We start from the raw sequence: 27874 nt of genomic DNA on the forward strand, positions 1-27874 counted from the left end.
TTATATAAAGCCTTAGGAATATGAACATCTCCACAACAGTTGTTTACCACAGCGGCAGGCAGGGAATAATTGGCCAAGTAGGTGCTGATATTACAAAAGACTGGTGATATTAGCAGAGCATTAATGAGCGTATGGATCAGTGCTAACTGTGTTATAACGCACAAGAGAGAGACAAAGAGGCAGATGCAGCCAGCAGCTTCTAGGTGAAAGACAGCTGATAATGATTCGAATGTCAGAGGGAACGCCTCACAACCATATGGCACTGAGTCAATAGGCGGGTTTGCTCCAGCATGGCTAACCAGATCTAACTCATTATCTCTGCCACTGATCCCACCATCCCCCTCAGAGTCCAGCATTTGTGATTGTCTCCCAACTGTGGGTGTGCATATTTTCTATGATGCTTTATATGATTTGACCCTGTTTGGTACAAGTTTGTTGTTGGGTGAGTAACGCTAAGACAGACAGAGATTAATAGGCCAGTGAGAATTTAAGATAGTAAATATATGTAGATGTAGTAAATTCAGGTGGAGGGAAAGTGGCTTGCAGCCAGACAGAGAGAAAGACAAGACGGAGGCAAGCAGACGCAGGGAGGAGGGATGACTCAGTGTTTACCTCTTTGAAATTACACCCCGGTCACAAAGCTACATTTGTTAAGAACTGCACAATACCCATAGAGTCACAAAACAAACAGCAGCCAGTGCCCCCGTTTTTCACTCCTTTTCAGGGTGATGGTTAGAAGAAATACACACAGTGAAACCTCAGCGCTGTGCCTTTGTTCAGGCAGGTAAATACAAAACCTCAGACGCCCAGAAAAGTACCCATTTTAAAATCACTTTAGCCTTCGTTCTATGGAACGACTGTAAAGTAGCCTAAATACTTGTCCATCCTGCTGTCGTGTCCTCCTTATGAAAGTATTTTCATAAATATGTCGATGATGAATTAAGGGTTGAACATATCCCCTGTGTGTGTGTGTGTGTGTGTGTGTGTGTGTGTGTGTGTGTGTGTGTGTGTGTGTGTGTGTGTGTGTGTGTGTAGCGAGCGCCCCTGCTTCTCCCAGGGAGATGATGGCATTGAAGGAGAGGAAGGCAGACTACGAATCGACTGGCAATGCCAGTTACCATGGCAGCAAGGGCGAACACCAATCCCGGAAGGACGCCATGACAGGTAGGGGGTCCATTCTGCAGACATGCACACAAAAAACATAATCCCATGGGCGGGTTTTACAAATATTAAAGGAATAGTTCGACATTTTGGGAAATTGCAGAGACTTATGCCTTATTTTGTTTTTTACCCGTAATTACGGATGTACAGCCCAACACAGGGCTTATACGGATATGTACAGAAACTGTACAGTAAATATGAAGCCAGAGAGTGGAGATGGTTAGCCTAGCTTAGCATAGTCCAAAGACTGGAAAAAGGTGGAAACAGCTAATCATCTGCTAGCTTTAGCTTCATGTTTAGCATACAGACATGAGAGTGGTATCAATCTTTCCATCTAACTGTCAGCAAGAAAGCAAATAACCATATTTCCAAAAAGAAAAGAAAAAAGAAATCTACAATTGCTCGGTTAAATTTTAACAAAAAAATGAACAGTTTAGAAATTCGATAACACCTGGTCGTGCTGCCGACACAGACAGATGCATTTCAGTATATTTTCACTATAAGATTAACCCTGAGAACTTTTATAAAAGCAAAGTCTAGTATGTGCTATTTTTAACAATCACCATCATGGTTTTCATTGAGTCTCTGTTTTGAGCGCGTTGATGTTTGCTGATATTTTTGCTCACTGGCAGCAGTTCCAACCTCTCCTTAATCATCATCATTCTCACTCTTAATGAAAAATGTGTCACCTGGTAACACTGACAGCTTGCCCCCACTCCTCTACCTATACAGTAATATCTGAATACATAGTTGAGAGCAAGCAGTAATCCATTCTGTCTCTGCAGGTCAAATGTCTGGTGGCTCTTCCACGCTACACAGAGGAGCATACGTGTCACCTACTGATGACCTGAAGTACAATCAGGTACGACAACTCACTTTTCTGTAAAATGTTCATAATTTCATTAAATGTACATTCTGTATGTGACCACTAGATTGTGATCACAAAGAACTTTTGTCTTAATTGATACAAGTACTGCGAGCAGAAATACCAGAGTACCAGATCCCAAAGTATTTACTTCCCGTCCTACAACAAGCTTTCATTTCAGCAAGATACCATTCGGTAAAAGAGGGCATTAGACATGGAACAATCCAATGAGAGATGTTAACAGAGGGGACACACTGAAAACAGAAAGCAGATTTAATATTACATATAAACTTTTAGGTTTTGACCTACAACAACCAACAACTGATAGACCAGAGGAGCTTTTCATTCAGTCCCTTGCCCTCTTTGCGTCTGTCTTTCTTGATGTTGGTGTTCCACTCTGCAGTGCAAGCTCTTACCACTTTATGACTCATATTACCTCAAAGAGAAGGAACTGCTCTGTTGCAACCCGATATAAAGATCTGGATGGAGAAAAATGTCAGAGTAAAACTAGCCCCTTTATCGTATGGGAATTTAATAGTGACGCCAAAGGGGATATAATACAACCAAGTCCAAATAGGTCACTATAAACTTTAAACTATAAACTGCAGAGTCTCATTCATGCTTTATGGGAATAGTGAATTGCTCTTCGGGTCTGGCAATTCTTTCTGCATTGTTGCCAGTAAAAGTCTATCATATTACCCATCTCACCCTTTGGCAGCGATATCGTTGTAAACCAAAACTCATTGAGCTAAAGACACTAAAAACACATCTGTAATATAGCCAATACTCTTTTACTGTATAAAAGTATGAACTGACCTGAAATAATTCACGCTTGCTGGAGGAGGAAGACTGATGTCTGATGGAAAATGCATCACATTGTTTCACCTGAGAAACAACAGGTCACCAACAGGTGGCAGAGTCCGTTTTCATGACCCACTGTGACTAGTGAATAGTACTTATTAGATATTCTCTTGACAGATTGAAGCATTCAAACTGCTTTTTTTTATTTTATTTTTTTGACCAACAGTCCAAAAACCTCTAGGTATTTAATTCTATCTCATGGAAGAAAATGAGCTAATATAACAAGAGCAAACCTTTATTTCACCTCTAATGACAAAGTTTCATTTAAGACAATCCTTTACATGGATCTAATTTCATGTGTTTTTATTTAACATTAGACATATGTCCTAATCTGACATGGCAGATGGTTTGTTTCAAAAAATGTTTTGTTTCACAAAACCATCTGGGAAGGAGATGCTGGAAACTTTCAAAGAATACTTGGCAGGTGATCAGATGAACCATCTGTCTATCACGGTCTATCAGGGGCTAACTTCAACCGATCGGATCAACAGAAGGAGAGCGTACCACCAGTGGAGCCAGTTGGGAGAAGAGCAAAAACTTTCCCATGAGACATGATTCAGTGTGGTTCTTTGCTCTTCTTTCAATGAAATAAACTCCCAATTCTGATATAATTAGTGCTAGCAGCATCTGTGCTAACATCTTAAGGAGCGACCATTGTTGTTTTCAAACGAAAAGTTGCTTCTCTAAATGGTGGTCGCATCTAAACCATGCCCATAGCTGCATGTAGGCAGGTGGCTAGAACAAAAAGCAAGCTCTATTAACATAAAGCTGATAATCCAAATCCAAAATCCAAAACTGCAGCAACAAAAGGCAGATAACAAAACAGGAGATACCCAAGAAACAAAAGCAAAACAAAGAACAAACCAAAAAACAAAGTACAAACCAGAAATAACACAAGGAACCAGGAACCAAAAGCAGTAAACACACGACGGGCAGATGGGACGAGGATATGCAGGAACACAAGGCCAAAACAGAACAGAGAGGAAGACACGAGGGGTGATTCACTGATGTGACGCGGGTGAACACAGGGACAGGGGGAGAAAACAGACAAAGGGAGGAAGAGGAAAGTGAAACAAGACACATGAGGATAGAACTTCAAAATGGATTCAAGATGGATTAGCGAGCTTATGATCACTTGATCTCATGAAGTCAGCTGCCTTGCCAGGTAACGATCTGGTATATTTTGCTGACAAACAGCATCGATGCTAGCATTACTAATATACAGAGCTATTCTGCCTGTTAATGGTGTCAGACACACACAGGTCATTTCTTTGTGTCATCTGGTAGAGAGTTGTGGTAACTGTTCTGTCGCTTAGAACTTGGGAGGCTTGATTTGGATCTGAATTTACTTATTTTTTAAATGTGATTTATATTATGAGCTAATGTCAGGGACGGATGAAATATGGGGTTGGGATCAGCTTTAATCAAATTTGGCAGCACCACTCTGGTTCAGTCCAGTCAGGTCCAAAGGACACAGGTTTTTTTTTCATTTGGCCAGTGCAGGATTTGTAGTCTGGATTTGCATTTTTACTGCCACTAGCTGCCATCAGTCACTGGAATTGCATGTGTCATTTAACATTTGGGGTTTATTTAAAAAAAATTAAAAAATATGAATAATTAAAAATATGAATATATAGAAAGAGTCCCAGTCAAATTGACCTCTAAAAAGGCATTTTTAATGTCGATGAATATTATTCTAAATGCTCAGACTGTCTGAAAGCTCTCAGTACTTTGTGGCTACGTGCTTACTGACCCATAGCTACTGTGTGTCCATCTGAACCTTTCACACCTGCTGTTTTGAATGTAGCTATCATAATCCTACTTTCATCTTAGTAATCATTTTTGTTTTTTAACAGGTGTCGTCCCAAGGCCTGCCTTCAGAGCCCTACCCTCCTTTCCAAAACCCTCCTCCGCCCGACAGCGTCAACTACGAGGACCAGGCCTTCTATGAGAACCAGGTTCACGCTGGAGGACGCCCCCCGCAGGGTGACCTCAACATGCACTTGACGGGTCTCAAGTCCACCGGCAACTATGTAGACTTCTACTCAGCCTCGCGGCCCTACAGCGAGCTCAACTATGAGACCAGCCACTATCCAGCCTCACCAGACTCCTGGGTCTGAGGGCAGATGAGGATTGAGGATTTGGAGGAGGAGGAGAGGATGGATAAAAGGAAAACAGGACAGCTAGGGGGGTAGTTTTAAAAGTGGAGGAGAGAAGCCGAGGACAGTTTCCCTCCCTCCCCATCCTCCCCTATAGTTCCTGAGTAGCATCATAGGTAGCAGGACAACAGAGGGGGAGGGTGGAGTGCAGGAAAAGAGACATGAGGAGGAAATCGAAGACATTACACTCCTCTCAGAAACATCTGAGGGAGGAGGGAGAGGGGACAAAAGAGGAGCAGAAGAGAACGAAGGAGCGGCCATGCATGTGCATGCACACCACCAACAAAACCAACAGACACATTTTCTTTCTGTGTTTAGTTTGTGATCAACCACTGCTAGAAGGTTCAGCAGACAGAAAGACCTCCTGCACCTGAACGCCTCTGGATACAGAACGTGGGAGGGACGGACATGATGAAAGAACATGAAGCGAAAGATGGAAAAAGCAGGAAATATATGGAGGACAGTGAAAGAGATAAGTGGCTCAGCGGTCGGGAGGACGGAAGGTTTTGGATTGTGATTGGAACGTGTGAGAGATACCCAGGAGAAACATGTAAATATGTGGTATAGCAACATGGCTTTTAGTAATGTGAAGCACAAGAGGCAGAGCTGTAGGACATGTAGGACGTCTGTCACACAAACTTTTGTTTCTCTCTATGGCTTCGGCGTGATGTTTCCTCCTCTGGGCGAAGAACGCTTCTGGACTTTGTCATTTGTAACAGTTTTTTCTTTCTTTTTTCTTTCGTTGTGTTTCTACTTTTTTAATTCTCGATTCTGGTTGTATAGTATTTGATGTACACTGTACATTTACCGAGATGCATTGTGTACTGTACATTGCACTATTTTCTGTGTCATGTCAGGCCTTTCGCCATTGGGTCAACCTTACCACTGCGCTGACGTCCCCCTCTTCTCAAAACACACACAAATACTCACAGTATCTGCACTCAGACTTTCAAAACTCATATCACAGCTCCAGACGGATGTCAACACGTCGCTTATGTGAAACACTGGATATGAATTGGGTATTGAAGCATCAATTCTGGTAGGTCACGGTGCTCCTTTTACTGCCCTACAGATAGTTTTCACAGGATAGCTGACAGTACAGCTGCCAAAATAGCTGAAGAGAACTCAAACAGTTTTCCACCACAAAACTCATCTTTTTAAGGCTAGATTTGTTTTGTTTTCTCGGCGGATATCTTTCCACATTAATCCCCTTTGGTTCCCATGAGCCCCTCCTTTGAGTGAACTGCGCTCATTGTGTATATAACCGTGCCAAACAAGGGTTACATCCCCTCAGCTGAAGAAGGCAGGGGGGAAAGTTGAGGGCGTGTTAAAGGGTCCAAGTTCAGCTGAAGCTCTCAGCTGAACATCCTTGCGGTTCTAACGATGCCAGTTTGTAAATGCTTTGGTTTTTCTAAACTGTGTTTTACTGGGATGAAAACTGTCTAACTGCACCGGGACTGGGGAGAAAAACATACAAGAAAACAACAAAAAAAAATGAAGAAAACCATGGAGGGACTGTGACCAGGTGGAGCATCGCTTCCTCCAAAGTTGTACAAATTTAGTTGATTTCTGTGTTGTAAAATAATCAATGTTTGAAGTTCCAAAAAAAAAAAACTTTTTTCTGAGAGATGGGTGGCAATTCTAACTTCATGGTAGACAAAACTGTTAATAGAGTACGGATATATATTATATAAATATAAATATATACTTTTTATGTGCAGATGTGGATGTCACTTATAGCAGCAACATTATGGAAAAAGACTTGTAAAAAAAAAAAAAAAACAGCTACATGTAGGAATTTTGTTCACATTTTATTTTCTGGTCAACACACTAAATTGTCGACTTTGTGTAGTAATGTTGTTGCTATGTGGAGTAGAGTAGACCAGGGCCCAGGGATCCACGTTGTCACTAAAGCAGTCTAAAAAGGTGCTACAACCGTGACAAGTATTTCAAACATGTCTGTATTATAACTGTGCACAAAACGTTCGTTCCCCTCTGCATTAATAACAAACTATTGATTATCAGCCGTGAGTTCTACTCATGTCACAGGTGACCGTTGTAAGCCACATAACAAAGAACAACCACCCGTGCATGAACACCCCCAACTCTGATCAATTGGTCTCATGATGCTAAATAGCAACAATTGCACCCATGAATGCATGAGTATTTGTTGTCATTAATCAGAAACTAAATAGTGATTTATTATTTGTTTTCTTTTTTTTACGTGAGAAAGGCTAAATTGCAAAAACGTGACAACAGACCCTGGTTCTCCCTACCCACTGCTGTTTAGAAGTCCTAGAGGTCATCTTCCGATGCTTGAAAAATGACTCATAATGCAACTGTCCCCACGAAAACACTGGACGAGAAACAGACGTACTGTATTTGTTAGTGAGCATCTGGAAACTGACAACGTTATGTATGTCTTTGTGATCCTTAGGCAGAAAAAACCTGACTATAAGACCTGTATGGAGATATAACGTCGGTAACCTTTTTGTTGCTAGACCAAATGTGTTTTAAAAAGAGAATTGTGAATCTTTCTATTGCCTCAAACAGATTGCAACTGCTCCAAAAAATATAAACGGACCATCGAAGAACCTCGGACTTTGGGAGTTGTTTGTTCTGTTGCCAAAAAAGTGTCTTTTTTGTGTTTTTACCAAGTTCTATGTTTAAAAACTACACATTTATCCATCACACCATAAGCTTTTAGTTTGAGATCTTACTTTCCACACAGCCATTGCGCTCCTCTCCTTCAGAACAATCTTTAAATTAAATAACAAAGACTTGAAACCTGCTTGAGACAACGCATCCATCACAGTGAACATGGTGTTGCTTTAATTTTTCAGCCAGCTAGTTATTGCTGTGTGGTCCTGTAGTTCCTAAGAGGGAGCATTTTTCAAACCTCCCTTGGCTGGTGCATTCAAGGACACTCAAACTCTCACACTGGAAATCGATCATAGTCGCCGGAAAACAGTATGTTGTTGGAAAGTGTTCGGCTAAAGAGAGCAGATTAGCAGAAACATCATGAAGATACTGTGAGTTGTATTGTTTTTATAATTAAGGAGAAATACAAGCAAAGATTAACGACTATTCTACAGTTTAAAATGTGATAGGAACAAGAAACAAACTGGCAGTAAAGGATAAGTTCACCCAAAAGTAAAAATTCAGTCATTATCTGCTCACCCCCATGCGGATGGAAAGTAGAGTAAAGTTTTGTAGTCCACAAAACATCTCATAAAATAGCTCCATGCACACATGTCGTCTGGCGTCATCCAAGTTTTCGGAAGCCCCAAGATCCCAAATTGATTTCTAAAGACATTATTTACACCATTGACGCTCGGTTGAGCCCGTGCACCCACTTCAGACAGGGCGTGCACTAATGCTTTCAGCTGAGCAGTTACAGAGAAGATTTTGGCTTTAAAAAGGTGAAAATAACAACACAAGGGGCTGAGTCAAAATACTCATGAGACCAAGATCAAGACAATATAAATGTCCTTGTTATATACGGGGCACATGAGGTAAAGTGGTCATCCAACAATGAGAGGGGCTGTGCCCCCTACAGTCTACATGTTGAAGTGTTCTTGGGCACCCAAGAACCTTGAATTGCTCCCGATGCTGTTCGATCAGAGTGTGTGCATGTGTGTGTGTGTCAATAGTTAACGCGCCTGATGAGCAGGTGGCACCTTGCATGTAAGCCTCCGACACCACTGTATGATTGCGTGCGTGAATGCTGGCTTGAGATGTAAAGTGCTTTGAGTATTAGCTGACTTAAAAAAGCGCCATATAAATCCAGCCCATTTACCATTTATATCTGGTTCTCAACATAGAAGTCAATGCTTTGTTTAATACATTACTGTTACTGTCAGATACTTAGAGACAATCACTATCATTGTGTGACAATAGCCCACATCGGAAATACTGAAAGATGCAGAGGGCACAGAATGACGTCCAGTGCTCCAGAGGGGAAGAAACAAATGGCTGAACCCTTTTGAATCTCTCATTCTGTGCTCTGTGTGTGTATGTGTGTGTATGCATGCACACACATTAATATGTGCAGGGTAAGGTCCACGGCCATGTGCATGCCTGCTGTGAGTACATGTGTTTCTGAAGGCTACATGCTCCTTATTGACATCTGAAGGGTCATGAGTGCCCTCTAGTGGTCATTAGAGAAGCTGCACCATAGGTCAGGGTGGCGGCCATTTTAGTCTCTGCAGATAAATCACCACAGGCACAGGTTTTGGCTTTGACAGCTTTGGGTTAGGTCACATCTTTTTCATTACAAATGCACCGTTGGAGCGCAGAACAAAGCATGGGCGAGGCGTCACTCACAGCTCCAGAAATGGGAGGAATGCTTAAATGCATTTTTATCCTTATCTCAGACGCACCACAAATATTTCCTGCACAACACCAGTTAAAAACAACATGCTGCAGACGCTGGGGGATGGTTTCATAAATTCTACCTCAGGCTGCCTTCCCTGTAGCATTCGGTATGTCTCTGCTGCTGAGATAACGAAGAATAAGAGGCTTGTGAAATGTTCCACCTCAGCATACCAAATCTCCAAAAGCAAGTTCCCGAGTATAATAAGTGGGTCCACTGAAAGATTTTACAGTATTTTTATGGTTCCCAGGACGGATATTTCTAAATGTTACTGTCTGCAAAAAACAAAGTTTTGTTCATGTAGGAGATGCCTGCAGGGATTCAGCACTAATAGCTTTAACAGTGAGTCTGCTGTGCACAAAACTCCCTTTAGATTTTCATAGATTCAAGGCACAGTTTTCCTGACAAAAGCACTCTTCACATCAGTGAGGAGCAAAGTTTAAACAGAATGTGGTCTTTTTTGTTTCAACATCGTTAAGTGTTTTTTCACAGCACTCGCAGTGCTTCCACTTCGTTTGAACATTGCGCAAGGATTCGCTGCATCATGTATTGCTGTAGGAATATTCAGACAGTTTTTCAGTAAGGCAGCCTCAGAGCATCACAAACAAGTTTATTGCAGCGAACAGCCATTTGGATGATCTTTGTTTGTAATGAGGTAACGCAGAGAAAGACATTACACAGTTAGAGGCCTCATTACAAAGTTCTTCCAAAATTACCCACCTACAATTTCTCCGTGAATGACAAAAGGTGCATGAAAATGAACTATAAGTCCTTTATTGTAGCTCAGCTTTCAATAGCCCTGCTCAAAAATACATATCAGTATTTTCAGATTATTCAAAGGAAAGGTATACGTAATTATACGGTATACAATCAATGATACATGAAGGTACAAAAGAGATCCATTTATTAACATTCAAGTATGACCCACAGTATTTCCTTCAGAAGCCGGCGATGGTGACATGGATTCATCAGCCCATCAAGTTCCACATCAGTGAATTTGGCATGCGGATTTGATTTTTCTTTGCTTCTAGTCAGCCATGTGGTAAGTCAATTACATGCAGTTTGTTGAAGTGACTCAAAGTTGAGCCGTTGAGGATTTTAAATCCGACTCTAGTGGTATTTCTCCATCCTCTCCACATGACAGCTTGTCCATTAGCTTCCATCCCTGTGCAAATGTGGTTGAACACATGGTAGATATGAGCTGTTGCTCAGTGTTTTGTTACCTAAATGTTGCAGTTTTTGGCAAAAGAAGCATACAGGATCCATGGAGGGAGAGCTTAACCCTTTCCAGTCCACTAAAGTCAAGTTCACTGTGGTCCAGTCCAGACCGGTTCAGTCCCAAACATCAAGTAAGTGCAGTGAAGTCCGTCAAGTTTGAGGAAGGATTAAAAGGACGTTCAGTGGGATGACCATAATAAGTCTGTGTTAAATGGCTCACATTTCTACCTGAAGATACATGCACTCTGCCCGTGCCCTTACTGTGCATGAGGTTTCCACAAGGCTCCACAGATCTATTGCTAAAGCTTATAGTAGCAAGCTAGTTGTGTTAGAATGGCAGAGAAGGTACAGACAGCATATTTGCAATGCTACATGGTAGCCTGACAGAGGTAAGTACCAACAAGAGCCATGTTTGTTCACATTCATGATCATAATGTTCAGTGTTTTCTTACATGACACATGAGGTAGTTGGACATGGTGAGCGATGACGATGCCGCGCTCACAGTACACAGGCTCTGAGCCCAAGTACTACCCTCTACCATGACAGACGTCCAGCAGCAGCACAAACCACAAACACCCTCAGCCCAAGAACCAGAGTCAGCAGCTGGCCCGTTCAGCGGCTCGTGACGTTTTTATTAGACTACAAAAGCTAAGAGAGGTTGTTGAATGTAGTGAACCAGCCGGTCACACATCTCTCAGCTGACCAGCTGGAGCTTCGAGGCAGTCACTGTAGTTGTGTTACGGAGCAGTGGCTTTGAATGGAAGGCCTGCAGTAGGGTGGAATCTATCAGTTGGATACTTAAAAAAAATTAGCCTGCTCCCGCTGGTTTCTACAATCTTACCAACCCCAGCTTTAAGCAGCTGACGTGGTCCAATTCTGACAGGTTCCGATCCAGAGACACAAGTGTCAAAAGCAGAAAAGACTGCAAAGCTTGTTTCCTTTTGTTACATTGTTCAGTGGTGTCATACCGATGTCCATCATGTTGGATTAAATAGCTTTTAAAGGGGCATTTAGTGAGATTTGTCCTGCCTCAAAGCACAGCATCACTATAATAAATGTGTGCTTTATGGCTCACACCTCCACTTAAAAGTATGAAAATATTTAATTACATTTTTAATTCGTCTCTGAACTAATAACATTTTAGCAGTGTTGTTGCAATTCCCAGTGCCTGCCACTAGAGGGTAGTAAAGATGTATAGTACATCTGTGTCATTCATGTTTTAGAGATTTAAATCCTAAATCTGACATATTTTATACTTTTTCCTCACTGACTTTTCGTAGCAATATATTTAATGTATGTTTAAATGCTTTTCCATTACTGCCACTCCAGGAGATACATACAGTAGCAGTGGACTATCTAGTCATTATTTTGGAAGTCAACAAGCCACAGTCTTGTACTAAGCTGTTTATTTTTGGCTCTGCCTCTCCGGTTCTCAACAAAGCCTGTATAAAGCCTGTGTGAGCTGGTTCCTCAGCTCAGCTGTCAAACGTTGCTCATAAGCTCGTCCCTTCCTTGCAAATACCTGTTCTACCATGTATCAGTATAAACTGGCTTCTTGGCTTCCTCCTGCATGCTCAGCGATCCTTTCCTGTGGAAATGTGCTGCAGCAGCCAGCCACCAATCTTCATTTGGCTGTGTCGAAGCACTTCTGTGTCGATTCTGTGAAATCCCGACTGGCTGCCACCTCTCTGCCTTTTCAAGTCCTATTTCTGGCCCCTTGATGTTCGTCTCTGGCAAATTTTGTGGTCAAATTTCACTTTGTTCAACATTTTACCATGTGGGTCCTGTATGACGTAGCGCGATGTCCTTTTGCTGATTTTTGGCTTTCTCCTCTCAAACCCTTTTCCTTCCCTGATATCCTCCTCTCCTCTGTTCCTGTTGTCTCTCCACTTCTCTGACTGAATCTTTCAGCTCTTTCAGCCTGGTAGCCATTTTTTCTGAGTCGGGAACCTGTTCTTCAGAAGCATACTGAAACCCTTACACGCCGTCCTGTATTGTTCTTTTGTCATTGAAGCCATCATGAATATGACTGGCCAACATGGAAACATTTATTTTGTTATCACCCTAGCAGGAATTTCCAATTATATACTGTCTGTGTTTTGTTTTTTTCTGAGCTCCCCGCACATTGCATGAAAAATGATGCCTCGCAAATGAAGCATGTGAACTCAAGTAGAAACAAGGCAACAATTCCAACAATGTCGACAATCCGAGCAAACAAAAATGTAGATTAGCAGTTACTTTCACATTTAAAGAGTCGATTTATCAAGTAGATTTTCCTGCGACTGCAACAGCGTGCTTTGTAAGAGCCAGCTCTTGCAGCAAGTCATCCTGCTTTCTCAGTTAATGTGAACATACAGTTGTACTCCCCTTTCCCCTCATCTCCTCCTCATCAAAGGTAACAGTCTCCTCCTCTCCTCCTCCTCCTGCTTCCTCTCTATTCTCTTCATCTTGTAGTCCCATTTGGGGATCTGGAGCTGGTTGTGGTTACGGCTCTTTCTGAGTTTTTCCGGTTTAAAGCTCGGAGCCGGGGCTTTGCAGAGCATCACCTTGGGCACCACGATGCCTGGTCGCACACTGCTTCGCCTCAGCATATTCAGAGGCAGGAGACTTGCCCGTCTCATGGCCACCGCGGACACCGCAGCTACGTCGCTCAGCAGCTGAGGCTGGAGGCTGGCCCTCCGATCCCTTGCCTTCGGGATGAGGAGGATCCGTGAGTTCTGGAAAAATCTCTTGTAGTTGTTCAGTCTGTCGGGGCCCATTTGCTTGAGCGCAGCCACCCGCTGCCTCCTCAGGATCTCCTGGACAGCTTGACGACGCTTTCCAATGCACGGCGGGCTGCCTGGACACACCGTGTGGCAAGCCGTGGCGATGAATGGACTGGAGATACTGGTGGTGATCTGGACCATGTGGTCAAAAACGCCATCATCCAGTGGGTTAACCTTGTTGTTGATGTAAAACCTATAAGGGCAGCAGGAGAGGAGGTTGATCAAACGCCTCCAGCAGGACTTTGGTTCTTGGGCCTGGGCCACCAGCTCCTGGACAACAAGATCAAACAATGTGGTTTAAAGGAATCAGCTTTAAGAACACATTTTAATACACTGTATTACATCTCACAGGGGAATAAAAAGCATAAAGTGTAGCATTTGTTGGGACCTCACCACATGGTCCTAACAATAGACAGGCCTGCATGTAAACCAAAGCCTAACATACGGCATCGGCGCACTAACAAAGCCTGGAAACAAAGGGAAAGTGCGCCATTGCCCGTTGTCCAGTAAAACACCCGGTTGCTACATTTCCCCAGGTGTGAAACTCCCTAAAAAAATTCAATAGTAGGACTGTGGTCATTATTCATTTTTTACCTCCAGCATCGGCCACTCCATGGAGAAGGAGTCACAGAACTGCTCGGCACAGGGCTTTGCCATTAGCCGATGCATCAGATTGGCGGTCTCGTATCGACCAGTGAAGAGAGCCCACTCCCTGGGTGTCATACTGCGGCCGTTGTCCCGTGCCTGAATATCACTTCCTGGAAACATTATTGAAGTGGTCAATGTGCGGGAGAATCTGTGACTAAAGCTTTACTGTAATCAGCTCCTCATGTTTTATCATTTTTTATTCATCCATACAACAAAAGATTTCTACCCTGATATTTACATCTCATACATACAGTTGTGCTCATAAGTTTACATACTCTGGCAGAATTTGTGATTGTTTTTTGACCATTTTTCAGGGAACATGAATGATAATACAAAAACCTTTCTTTCACTCATGGTTAGTGGCTGGGTGAAGCCATTTCTTATCAAACAATTGTGTTTGCTCTTTTTACATCATAATGACAACAGAAACTACCCAAATGACCCTGATCAAAAGTTTACATACCCTAATTCTTAATACCGTGTATTGCCCCCTTTAACATCAATGACAGCTTCAAGTCTTTTGTGGTAGTTGTGGATGAGGCACTTTATTTTCTCAGATGGTAAATTTGCCCATTCTTCTTGGCAAAAAGCCTCCAGTTCCTGTAAATTCTTGGGCTAACTTGCATGAACTGCACATTTGAGATCTCCCCAACGTGGCTCAATGATATTGAGGTCAGGAGACTGAGATGGCCACTCCAGAACCTTCACTTTTTTCTGCTGTAGCCAATGACAGGTCGACTTGGCCTTGTGTTTTGGATCACTGTCATGTTGGAACATCCAAGTACGTCCCATGCGCAGCTTCCGGGCTGATGAGTGCACATTTTCATCCAGTATTTTCTGATAACATGCTGCATTCATCTTGCCATCAATTTTGACCATGTTCCCTTTGCCTTTGTAGCTCACACATCCCCAAAACATCAGCGATCCACCTCTGTGTTTCGCAGTAGGAATGGTGTACTATTTTTCATCATAGGCCTTGTTGACTGAAAGTTCAATTTTGGTCTCATCACTCCAAATAACTTTTTTCAGAAGTTTTGAGGCTTGTCTCTGTGCTGTTTGGTGTATTGTAAGTGGGCTGCTTTTTGGCATTGGCGTAGTAATGGCTTTCTTCTGGCGACTCGACCACACACCCCAAGTGCCTCCTTATTGTGCATCTTGAAACAGCCACACCACTTTTCCAGAGTGTCCTGTATGTCAGCTGAAGTTATTTGTGGGTTTTTCTTTGCATCCCGAACAATTTTCCTGGCAGTTGTGGCTGAAATTTTTGTTGGTCTGCCTGACCGTGGCTTGGTTTCAACAGAATCCCTCATTTTCCACTTCTTAATTAGCGTTTGAACACTGTGATTGGCATTCTCAATTCCTTGGATATCTTTTTATATCCTTTTCCTGTTTTATAAAGTTCGACTACCTTCTCCCACAGATCCCTTGATAATTCTTTTGCTTTCCCCATGGCTCGGAATCCAGTACCGTCAGTGCAGCACTGGATGAAACATGCAGGGGTCTGTCAGCAGCCCAGACACTCACTGACTTTTTATACACACACACTGATTACAAGCAACAGATCACAGGTGAGGATGGTTTCCTTAGTAGCCATTTAAACCTGTGTGTGTCAACTTGTGTGTATGTTATCAGGCCAAAACCTCCAGGGTATGTAAACTTTTGATCAGGGTCATTTGGGTAGTTTTAAATCACTGGACATCATACAAGCTGTAACTTTCTAGAACAGATGTCTGTTGATTGATTGATATTGATCTAAATTATGTCATAAATGTACTGTATGTGTTTTACCAGCCAGCATGAGAGCTCGGACGACCTCAGCTCGGCCCTGCATGGCAGCCTTCATCAAAGCTGTGAACCCGTGACAGTTCCTCCTGTCGATGTCCAGTCCAGGGAAGTAGTTGAGTAGGAAGTTAGAGATGATCATATGACCTGCAGGCCAGACACAAACACAGAAATGTGCTTAGCAAGTTAGGGTTTCCCCAGTTTAGCACCGGAAAAGCTTCCAATGATCTATCTGATATATCTCCCATACAGAGTGCTGCAGGGATGATGTATTTCTGTCGGCAAACCCATTAGTTAGTTAGTTAGCATCACCCTGGTTCCCTCAACAAAAAGCCTATGCGTGTTTTCCATTAGATTTTGGATTATTGTAGAAAATATGGCACGTGGCAAACAAAGTTTATGATACTTGTCATTTTTGTTCAAAAAGATAATCTTGATAATCACAGATGAACACCACTTTTATGATTTTTGAAATCTTAATTCAATCACCAGAAGTACAAAGCTAATGTTAGGCTGTGAAGGAACTACGCCACAGTCGGATTTTCTGTTACAGACCCATGGATGTGACTTTATGCACGTTCCCAAGTACCTCGTCTCAGTGCCTTCCCTCGGACAGAGAGCGACAGTCGCTAACATTAGTTTAGAAATGGATAGTAGCCTTCCAACACAGCACAGAAGTTCCACAGAGCCCCTTTAACAGAAATCCAATTAAAAAAACGTATTGACCTCAAGGCTAAAATGCTAATTAATTTCTGGGTTTGAGGACTCAATTCTGTTGCCCTCTCTTTGATTTCGACATTTCAATTTCAAACACTTTTAAACATTCGTCAATGTAAAAACTTTCCCACCTTCTATCTCTCTTCTGCTTTATAACATTTCTGGGGAAATATATAATTGGTTGGTCTGATGTCTATGTTTAACTTTGTGGTACAGTTAAACCCTCCTGTACACAGAAGAGTTCGCATAGTTGGTTCACCATTTGTGTCCAGACTGAAATATCTTAACAACTATGGATGGCCATGAAATTTTGAACAGGGTGTTGTTGCCATGAGCGGTGGCACAGTGTTAAGGTGGGTGGTGTGTGTCAAGTGGTATCTACATGAATGCTAGGACCCAAGGTTTCTGAGCAGAACATTGCATTGTAACAGCATGATCAATGTTACTAACATCACCTGTCAGTGGTTTTAACGTTGTGGCTCATCAGTGTACATTGTGTTATGATTTTGTTGATATTTTTCAATAATTTCAATAAAATGCTAGTTAGCAAAAATTACCACAGCCCCTGAGCTGAGATTTGAAATATAATTATAAAAATATTAATATTAACATATTACTAAGCACCAAGACAGTTAGTGATAGACATCAGCTGTGTTTTGGTGTATTTATGGATACTTAGGCCAATTCTTTCATATTGTGAGCCTGTCTATTATAATTTTCTCTCAAGATTCCTATTTTATACATTTGTGATGTTACATTGGAGGGTTTTTTTTTTTCTTCAGAAAAACTGTCCCTTTTTGCTTTACAGCTTTTTTCACAGTCAGTTCAGGCACTCTGCTGTGTAGCGTGTACGTTTAGTGCCAAATAATCCGCCTACAGATGGACAATCTGATTCAAGTCACTTTGGTTTAACACAGTTTTGTGAATACACACCATATTTTTGCCTATTAAGCAATATTGTGTCATCTCGTTGGCATTTTTCTTTTATTTATTATGGTCGGTTAATCTGTACACATAATTAAAAGCTTTTATTTTGTCAGCCACTCGCTGTTGCTGAAGGGATTTGCAGTCAAACTGCAGATTTTTAACCTTTCAGCACTGCCTCCAACATGTTCACCACCTTAGTTCTTAATTGAGTAAATCCAGCCTAAATCCAGGTGAATGAATCAGTCCAATCACCTGGAATTCCTTGTGAAGTGAGCACAATGCTGATTTTCAGCACACAACAGGAGTCCATTAAAGAGAAACAGCTGGATGCAGAAGCATGGTTGAGTGCAAGGCTAAGGAGGATGGTTAATAATGAGAGTTCATCACTTCAGACCTGGGACTCATTCCTAGCAGGTCTAGACACTTCTTACCTTTACTGAAGGCTTTGAGGAAAAGTTTTTCTCCTCATGTATTCGACCTCTCTGCTGCAGTCGTGTGGACTCACAGTTTTGCACACCTGTTCCCCTGAGGTGTGGCAGAGTACTTTGTCACGAAAGGGGATCAATACTTCTTTTAATGAAGCAGAAAATGAAGAGCAGTCTGCAGCTATTCATCACAGGCTGCAGAGAGCCATTCATCATCGTTAGCAGATGAGAGGCCGGGGCGCCATGTCTGATACATGTGGCTGCATTACTATGAAATTACTAACCATGGTACTTTCTAAAGCAAGCAAATAACAGTGATTTTTGCAAATGGAAGCACCAGACCCCATAATATGCTCTGTGCTTTAATTTGGATCAATTTTGAAACTAATTTCTACCACTGCATTATGCATCAAAAGTAGTGGGGGGGGGGGGGGACATGTCGCACTGGGAGACTATTAAAATTTTAATTTATGAGGAATATTACATGAGGTGAAAATGGGTTTATGAACGCACAAGTTGTGACACAGATACTTTGATTTCAATTGGATGGAATTAGACATCCTGGAACTTGTGTGTCTATCTGAAGTGATAACACTAATAATACGTTAATTTGGGTCTGAGCAGTCGTGTCCAAAGGTTTATAATCTGAGATTTGAATGAGGAACGCTAACAACGACACTGTTCCACACTGTGGTAAATGGAGGGGAAATATTGGGAAATGAAGCTGAATACGCTCTCAACCATCTCTACAGAATGTCTTTATGGATTCCTGTCAAGCATGTCAGCATGATTCAAAGAGAGGATTCCATTAGCCTTGACGACTAGCCTCGGTACTGGAATGTTCAATGGCTTACTGCTCACTTATTTCTTTATGTAAGAAGCTGGTCTTAGTTTAAGCTTGTGTGGTGCTGGTCTTTTGATTTTTATCGGAAAAAATGGCATCACAGTTTAAAGCAAGATTGTAGGCCTACTTTTGTTGAACGGCAGTCTCGAGTGGCGATTACAGGATCATGGCGCATTTAATTTGCCTTCAAGATCCTTTTGATTGAAGGAAGACTTTTATGGTTTGGGTTGTATTTTTGTCACTTGTTCTATAACTTTTGATAAGTCACCAAAGTAACTGCTGGAATCTTGGAGAGCAGCAACATTGCTTAAAAAAAAAAATGTTGCATCGAGGAACACAAGCATTCAGAAGATCGAACTAAGCTGATAGTTTAGACAAATGTATTTGGAAGACAGGAAAAGAAGGTCGATACTAAGCTTATTACTCAAAGTGAGAGTCCCTGGTTCAGCTTTGGCCTGTACTTGCTGTTGGCTGTCAGATAGCTTGTGTTTGATGCTCAGTTGGAGCTATTTTAGCATCATTGTCCCATGATGATAGTACTGATGATACAGGAAAAACATGTAAAAAAGCTCAAGTTGTAATAAACCATAGCTTTCATTAAGTTTATTCATGATATCATCTTTTGTGTTGTTTGAGATAAAACCATTGAAATGTAAGCTTAAGCTGACATCAGCCCCTACAAGCCACATGGTCACACCTGTCCAAATAGAGCTTCAGCAGCAAAAACCCTTTGGTGTAATGACTTAAGCAGGAGTGAATGTTATTGCTAATGAATTCAGATATTCATTTCATAGAGGAAGTGTTATTCCTTTTTTCAAAAGTTACATGGGGTGTGTTCATAAACCGGATCTGAGACTCGACACTTTAATGAAAGTGTGGCTGCTCAAAGTAGTTCAGTGTGCGCTGTCTTTCTAAAAAAAAAAAGAAAGAGCTGGTAAACTGTCAGAAAGTGGGTGAAAGAAAAAAAAATCCAATTATTATGTAATATAATACAAAATGTAGCACCTCTTATACAAGAGCTTGTCTACAGTGAGTTTATTTGAAATGTATCATGTTTCTAAAGTTATCAGTCCTGTATCTTAACTAAAATAGATATGTTTTGGACATTATTATATATTAAATTAAGTCAGTGTAAGATACAGAACAAGGCCATGAACTGTGTACCTGGGCCACTGTGTGAAAGCCACACACAAATATGTTGTACACAAAAGCCTGTATAGACAAACATTCTCTCTGTAGCTGACACACAAAGATTACAGTTTAGTCTTTACTGAAAATGTTAAGATGGCATGTTTAACAAGCGCACACAAACATATGGTTTTAATTGGCATTAATAAAGTTCAAAATTGATTTTTGTGTCATCTTTATATCAGTACTTAACGGTGTCTGTTTACCCCTAGAGGGCTCAATTCACCCCATGCTCAAGTTGTGCCATAGGACCATCATAATTAGATAACTTGTTTTAATTTCCATTGACGGCCAACAACCTGAGGTATATACAGTAACTATTATTTGAAACAGATACACTATTATTTTGCAGTAAAATAATGAAAAAAGTGGCTCATCCTACCCTGTTCCCCCCTACTGTATCAGTACACTCAAATAAGTTCTAGAAACACAGGGCTACGATACACCAGTTTGCTAATGTTATACACACAAACAGCTAACTCCGCTCTGCTAATGTGTGTCCAATTATTTTGGTTAATTCACCCATCACAGTTGCTACATTCAGCTAATGTAGACTGCCGTTTCAACTGTTCATGAAACACAGACTGCTTTTATTGCTCTGTTGCTGTGTATCCTCAGACAGAGTGCACTCTGCCGCTCTGAGAGTGAATATCCAAACAGTTTTATTGCAACAGTGCTCCACATTTTACAAATGGTTCAGTTGGTGCCAGAGTGCACCCATGGCCCTAATTCAAAAGCTTTATTCTGTAGCCTATTCGAGGGAAACTGCATACAATACTCATAAGTATAACATTTAACAAATAATGGTAAGTTACTGTAATATTTACGGCACCATATTGCTGCCATCATGACAGAAAAAGATGAGCTCAGTTACTTGTCTTAAGCAGATTCTTGTTCACGTTGGAAAAATAGATTTATTATTTCATTATGACATATTTTTTATATATTTTCTTGTTATAACTAAACTCCAAATTATTCTGCTTTCACAAGAAACATTTTACTTCTAACAACACATCACTTTGTCTTATTATTTTTACAATATGGACACATCTTGTTCAAACAACATGCTGACTTAACACATTCAACATGTCTTGTTTTAACATGATTGTTTTGTTGAACCAGTCAATCCCTAGAGCCCAGACTGTAGCCTAGAGCAACCTTATGACATGACTAATTAATCATATAACATGACTGATTATATGATTAAGGGTAATAAATCCAATAAGTGGCGATCCCAAAATGCCAAAATGTCTCTAAACAAACAGGTGAGAGGGGGAGATCTCTATCAAGAGTCTGTGCGCCCCCACACAGCTGGGACTGCAAGTGTCACAGGTCAAAACACTTGTCTTGGAGGACCATGACAGAGAAGAGCCTTTTAAAGAAATAAAAACACTAACAGTGCTGCTGGTATTAGTAAAAGGCTCCTCATGATTGTTTCATTTGTTTCCAATAATCAAACCAGCAGAAATGATAACTCCAATAAAAATAAAAGATAGTGGTTCGTTTCAAAGGCTGGAGGAGTGTTTACCTGCTTGTGCTGCAGTAATAAGAGCAGTGTTGCCCTCGTTGTCCTGCCAGTTAACATCGAGATACGGGCACTGAGAGAGGGCCATGACCACGTCCACGTAGCCATGGTAGCACGCCAAGATCAGGCCGGACTGAAACACAAAAACAAGAGTGCTTGAGTTTCATCTCCTGTCGTTGTCTGTGATTCATTTTGCCTCTTCAAAACACCAAAATGGTTTCTTGAAGCTATGGTGAAGCATTTTTTAAATGTTTTTATTTTTATAGATTCATAACTACACTTCCTGACAGGAGAAAAACATTGCAGTGATCTCATAAAAAGAAATAACTCCTATCACTCATGCTGCCTACAAGCAAAATACAAGTGTTTTTCAGACTGTGATAGACTGCTGCTGGCTGCTTTCTTCTTATTTATACAGGTAATATCTGTTAAATCAGAGTTACTGTTTGGATTAGGGGTTCATTTTTCTTTTCATTTTTTTTTTAGCACAAAAACTCATTAACAAAGGGGACAGGGGTTGCTTTTCCAAGCTTTTGAGACCGTTAATAAGCCTCCCTGCTAACTTATAATAATAATAATCCACTCAGTGTGTCACCACTCTGCTGGCAGAGTTTAACCGGCTGGCGGTGTGAGAGAAGGTGAAGACAGACATCAGATCAGCAGAGAGTAAGCCACACTGCAGCATGACAAGGTACAGATAAAGAACAGTGAAATTAATTACAGGTAGTACTGAGCAATTAGTCTGTACAGTGTCGGGGTCTGTGTGAACACCTTGAACCAAAGCAAAAAGAGGTCTTTTACTCATAATTCCTTTCAGTTCTGACAAGAGTTTCTGTCCAGTGTAATTACTAAGATCTGGTCTCTCTTGAACACTGATGAAATAATAAGTCCAGTCAGGCATATGAGAAGGGCGGTCAGACGATCACGCAGACAACAGGCAAACGTTAAAGGTGCACTACGTAGTTTTGGGGAAGAAGTTTTCTTCATTGACTGAACAAACAAACTAAATAGACTCTCTTTGTTTTCATGACGGAATAAACTGAATAAATAAACTGATCTTAAAAGGAGCCACACCACAATTAAAGATCACATGTGACTGTCCAGATACAGATCACATGTTAACGCAACATTATGCAACTATTTTACCTTACCATAAAAGCTTCAAAATCATTTTAATGTTACAGTGATTGTTTTGGGGTGAATGCTGTCTCTGTTTCAGCCACTCTGCCCCTCCATCACTTGTTGCACTATGTAACTTTAGTGAGCGTGTGGGATGTGTAACACTTTACGATAGTACATCACACACACAGTACCAATTGTTAGTGTTTTCGGTGAAACTGGATCATATCTTATGGAGAAAGTGTTTTCTGGTTTCGCCTCTGCTGTCCAACAGCTGCTCTGCCTCAACTCTGTGATTTATGGAGTTTCTTGAAAGCAACCTGTATCTGCTGCGTGCATGTGTTTACACCGCTATCACAGCAGCTTTAGAACACAGGTAGGAGAAGATTTTAGGTTGGAGTGGGCACCAGAACCAGAGCCGTGTGAGCTGGCAATGGAACTGAGCCCAGCAGCCTCTATGGACTTCAGAACAGAGGAGAAGAGACCAAAGAGGACGCTGCCAGAGGAAGATAAGAGAAAAAGAAACAGTGACCAAGTGGGAGGTAAGAGACGAAAGTCTCAAACTGTTTTTTTTTTTGTCATTGGCGACCGCTTTGCTAAATTAAAGGCTGCAGACAGACGCTGAGCTGGACTTGTTGCTCTTAACGGTGAAAGTGATAGTGACAGTCCATTTTGACAGAGGTTAAGCTGGTAGCATGTCAAGGCCCGGTGGCATTGTCTCTGGTTCACGTTATGTTAGCTTAGCTCTACTGTTCTGAGTTGTGTGCAGCACTCGTGCAGACCTTGACTGCTGCACGGCAAAAACGCCTCAACATTCATGTTCAGTTAAATGCATAAGTTTTCAAGGTATATCATTGTTACGATGTTTTGTTTATAGTTAGCATGTAACGCTACATTAAGTCTGATGAACTGTTACAAAACCTGGGATTTGACAGCAATCAGAAACAGTGGCGGGGTGCCAAGTCTCACAAAATATAAATAACTACATAATGCTGCTTTAATACCAGGTGTAAATGAGGCCTATGGTAATTACAGTGGGTCAAAGGTAAATTGGAAAGTTGTTCAGCAAAATCGAAAACACGTTCACAGAGTACTCAAGGATCTTACCCTTCGGCCTTGTACTCTTAAGGGTTGCTGACGTGAACAGAGCAACCAAGATTTGAACCTACAAATCTCAAAAATGTTTAAAAATAATGATAATCATAAAAGTATGTAAATTAAATTAAATCAAAGGCCTGCACAAATGTATCCATGGTCTGGTTTGTTTCAGTAAGCAACCCTTGGCCAGTAAGGTCCGACTCCCAATAAAAAAGCTCTTCTGTCTGCAGTTCCTTTTTTTTTTTCCATCCCACACATTTTTCTGCATTTTGTTGTAGTTCCCAAATTAGGTATTACTATTAATAAATTATGCCTCCCCAGATACCAACATGTGGGCAATAAAGATCTTAAAAAGGAACAGCTATAGAGCAAGCTTACCAATTAAATCTTTATTGGATACAACATGTACTTCATTTAAACGCAGATCAAGAGGATAATTGGGATTGTGAGACTGTGCCAATGTCATGAATTGAGGGAAATAACTTCCAAGCTTTGTCATTAGGTCGATGAGTAGGAGAGATGTGTACAATTGAAATAATTGGGACGTAAATGACTTGACGATAGCTTCATATGAATCGGGTGAACTTTGAAACGACACAGACAGGATTGCAATTTTGTCCTGTGAATGTGAATGTCGTGCACAAAGAGGAAGTCAAACCACCGGTGAGGGTGAAGAAAGATGATTTTTCTTACAGTCAGGAAAGTTGAAGAGGTTGAAAATTGTGAATGACACGGTATTCATTCAGAAAATATGGTTGGTGCCACACATTCAGCAGGCCAGCCTGGTTCTAATGGAACAAGTATCAAAGATGACATCCAGTTTATGAATCCTTTGTGTAAGGTTTTTTTGCTGGGAAACACTGAGTGGATTGATTCGGCCCATTTCCATGGCTGCATATGCTGTGTTAACATGCTGCCAAGTGTCCTGAAAGACATTACTGTCGCTGCGCTCAAGGACAATCCTTCTCTGTATGTTGCAGCTCACTAAGCATACGGTGTATCTTACCAAGTGCTCAGGTCAGTGTCTTAGTGAGCCCTTTTAAAGCTCAGCCCTGATGGCAAGCTGCTTCTCGACACTGTCACTGTTCTGTTTTCACCACCCATCTGCCAATGAAGGCTTAACTAACAGCTCGGAAACCCTCCTTCAGGATTTGACCTTCAGTTTTCCTCCTGTGTTCAGGAGCTGCACCAGGCTCAGCTGCTGTGACCGCAAGACCTGATGTGACTTCCAGTGAGAAAACCAGCCAAGTTGACTCAGTGTCAACTGGGTCAACATGCTTTTTATGCGTCATTGTACCATTGTGTTATCACATGTGTTTTTTAAGGGAAATGCTACAACTCAAACTTAAGGATTTCTTTTTAGTGAAGAAATTCTCAATAGTTTGACTGACTTTGTAAACTGCGACTTTTGAATACATTTCAATGGTGGACAACAAAATCTGCAAACTGGTGGGTTCAATTTAGGGCTAGCTGATATGGCCTTACAATCCTATCTCGATTATTTTTAGGCTATATTGCTAAACACAATATGTATCTTGATATTTTGAAATCTAGACACTAGGGCTTGGCTACGAAATCAAATATCACATTATTTTTGACCAAATACCTCGATATGGATATCCCTTCATTATTGTTGGTACTTGCAGAAAATATTAACACAATGAGATTTTTGAGAAATAACCATCAGTAATGTGGATATAATCATTACGTAGGTAAAGGCAAAAAGTAGAACAAGTGGAAAAGTCTGGTAAGTTCAGAAAATTACATCACTTTGCTGTCATGCAGCCTTTAAAACCAGGAAAAGACAACACTGTCATGCTATAACGATATCCAACATCTAAGAGGACAACTTGTCTCATATTGGCACAACGCTAATGAACAATTTATCTTCATTGTGTAAATTATATTACCTGATAAAAGACTGATGACCAAAATGTAGTTAAAAAAGTGAGTACAGATCTAAATATATTTTTCCTTCTTGTGAACCTTTGAAGCAGCCATTGTTTTCCATTAATTTCCACACAATACGAAAAATCAACTGGTTGACTCAAAACTTGCTTGCGTTGTGAAATCTATCACAGCCAATGTGAAGTCTGTTTGATCAAAGTTTTTGATTTTAAGTAACCCAGAGCAGATCACTGTGCAACAATCGCAATGATCTTAGAAAATGAATGGAAACCAATGGCTGCATATAAAATATGTCTTAAAAACTGAAACTCTCAAACTATTAGAATTAATTGGTAAATGGTTCAAAGTCACCTAAAGTATACGTGATTTGTACAGCTAAAACTTACATAAACAGGACAGATTGATACTCTTTGTGAGCAAACTTAAGTTTCCAACCGGGAAACATGGGGATGCTTTTCATTGCCACCAGGAAATTTGGCAACAAAAATGCAGACTTAGCTGTTTTCACGTTGGCAGTGAAAAAAAAACAGATGTTCCTGAAAATCAAATATTTCATTACAATAGGTTGAACCCAGAGATACCTACTCTTCTGTTCCTATCCGTCTCTCTAACTTCCTCTTCGGTCACTCCTTGCCTGATCATAATCTTGACGATGATTGCGTTGTTGTTGCAGCAGGCTTTAAAGAAGGAAATGGGCTGTGGGCTGTCAGGGCTCGGTGAGCGATACAAGAGGGACATAACTGAACTGTCCGGGGGATAGAAAGAATCATCGGAGGCAATGCTCCGCGTGTCCGAGCGATCCGGCAGGGCCTCAAAGTCCAACTCTTCGAACTCCTGGTAGATATCGTCCTCATCCTCCCAATAGTTTCGCGTGTAATCAACTTCACTGTCCACGTTATCGTCCTCTCCTGACACCTCAGACTCATACCCATTTTCGTCAACACTGATGATGGACATGACCGGCGTATCCATAGCAATTTTAGTGGTGCTAAACTCAGTCTCACCCAGTCGCACATGTCCGGCAACTCCATTCTCTTGAACCTTTGAACCTTCAACTTGTTCCTCTGTTATTGACACCATTTAACTCTTCCCCTGCCCCCACACACTTTTCTAAATTTTTGTGGAGTGCCAGGAAACCTCTGGGAGCATCCTTGAGTTTGTTTATTACCCTGCCGCAGAACTTAGTGACATCCTAGACAACAGAAGATCTAATCCGGTCAGGCTACTGACATCTATCCGTTTCTGTCTCTGCCAGTTTTCCCAAGAGATAAGTGTCACCAGAGGTCACAGGGTTTGCATGAGATCATTAGACATGCTTGCAATCCTCCATCAGCCTCCATCGAATAAATCTCCTCAGGATGCCATAAAGGTCAGGTTTCCCCAGAAGTCCACAAGATAAAATCATTGAGAAAGGTTTGATCATAAGCATGATCTAAGGTAGTCACTCTGGACTGGTGAAGTGACCAAAAAGAGTCAATGAAGATGGAAGGTTATCAGTATTCGTCAGCATTGCACTTCCAAATAAATGCAGTTTGACAAGCCCAAGAGTATCCATGAGTCATGAACTGTGGAGAAGCACCTGTCCAGTCCACGTGAGTCTTCGCAGAGGCACCAAAAGCCTCATACATCACATTGTTCAATCATGGCATCAGAACTCAAGGCGGGCAGCTTGAAATCATAAAGTCTCGATGAGAAGTTAAAGGTCAAGTTGTCCTCTGGAAAGTAGAGCAGGCAGTCGTCTTGGTTGGAAACAGCAACAGTCACCAGGAACAGCGCTGAGCAACTAATCCCGTGTTTCCCTGTGGAGAAACACTGGGCTTCTTGTGATGATGGCCAGCAATGGGATGAGCGCTCTCTTGAAGTGACGCATGATAATCCCTTTAGTCGCTCTCTCTCTAGCTCAAGCTGTTCTGTCGCGTTCCCCTCCCAAGTGACAAGAGTTTGAATATATTCTGTTGGAATACAATAAAGCGTAAAATTGAATTGGTACAAGCACAGAGGGAATGTCTTAACTTTTGAAAATTTTCTCTCTTAATATCTGAAGAGGTTTTACACTGGGACAAGACCAGAAAATAAGCATGTGAAACAGTGTGTCCTTTTCACAAGACATCTAAATATAGAATATGTAAAATAAATACAACAAATGTGGAGATCAGCCTAAAAACCTATGCCCATCTTCACACTGGCATTCCTATACTCCCTTTGTTCTGAAATAGATTTCCTAATTAGAGAATCAAAGGCATTAGTACAACTGGTCAAGTCAACCCCACCCCCCTCTGGTATCGTCC

The 27874-nt window shown here is 41.3% G+C and overlaps 2 protein-coding genes across 8 annotated transcripts in view; one reads left to right on the forward strand and one right to left on the reverse strand.

Moving 5' to 3' along the window:
- The window catches only part of ctnnd2b (catenin (cadherin-associated protein), delta 2b), a 183561-nt gene extending 175914 nt beyond the window's left edge, over positions 1-7647 (forward strand). For all 7 annotated transcript variants that reach the window (XM_084369513.1, XM_084369514.1, XM_084369515.1 and 4 more), the window contains 3 exons: positions 1036-1164; positions 1947-2023; positions 4744-7647. In XM_084369513.1, the coding sequence (XP_084225639.1) occupies positions 1036-1164; positions 1947-2023; positions 4744-5007 (470 nt within the window). In that variant the 3' untranslated portion in view covers positions 5008-7647. The remainder of the gene's footprint in view (positions 1-1035; positions 1165-1946; positions 2024-4743) is intronic.
- Positions 7648-11859: 4212 nt separating this feature from the next.
- Positions 11860-26758, reverse strand: ankrd33bb (ankyrin repeat domain 33Bb). The gene is made up of 5 exons (XM_084369536.1): positions 26172-26758; positions 21465-21594; positions 15842-15982; positions 14000-14163; positions 11860-13675 (listed from the first exon to the last, which is right to left on the reverse strand). Exons 1-5 carry the CDS (start codon positions 26664-26666, stop codon positions 13016-13018), a joined length of 1590 nt encoding a protein of 529 aa, XP_084225662.1. The 5' UTR covers positions 26667-26758; the 3' UTR covers positions 11860-13015.
- Between the last annotated feature and the right edge of the window lie 1116 nt (positions 26759-27874).

This window comes from Pagrus pagrus (genome assembly GCF_965226575.1).
Source record: "Pagrus pagrus genome assembly, chromosome: 12".
Taxonomy (NCBI): domain Eukaryota; kingdom Metazoa; phylum Chordata; class Actinopteri; order Spariformes; family Sparidae; genus Pagrus; species Pagrus pagrus.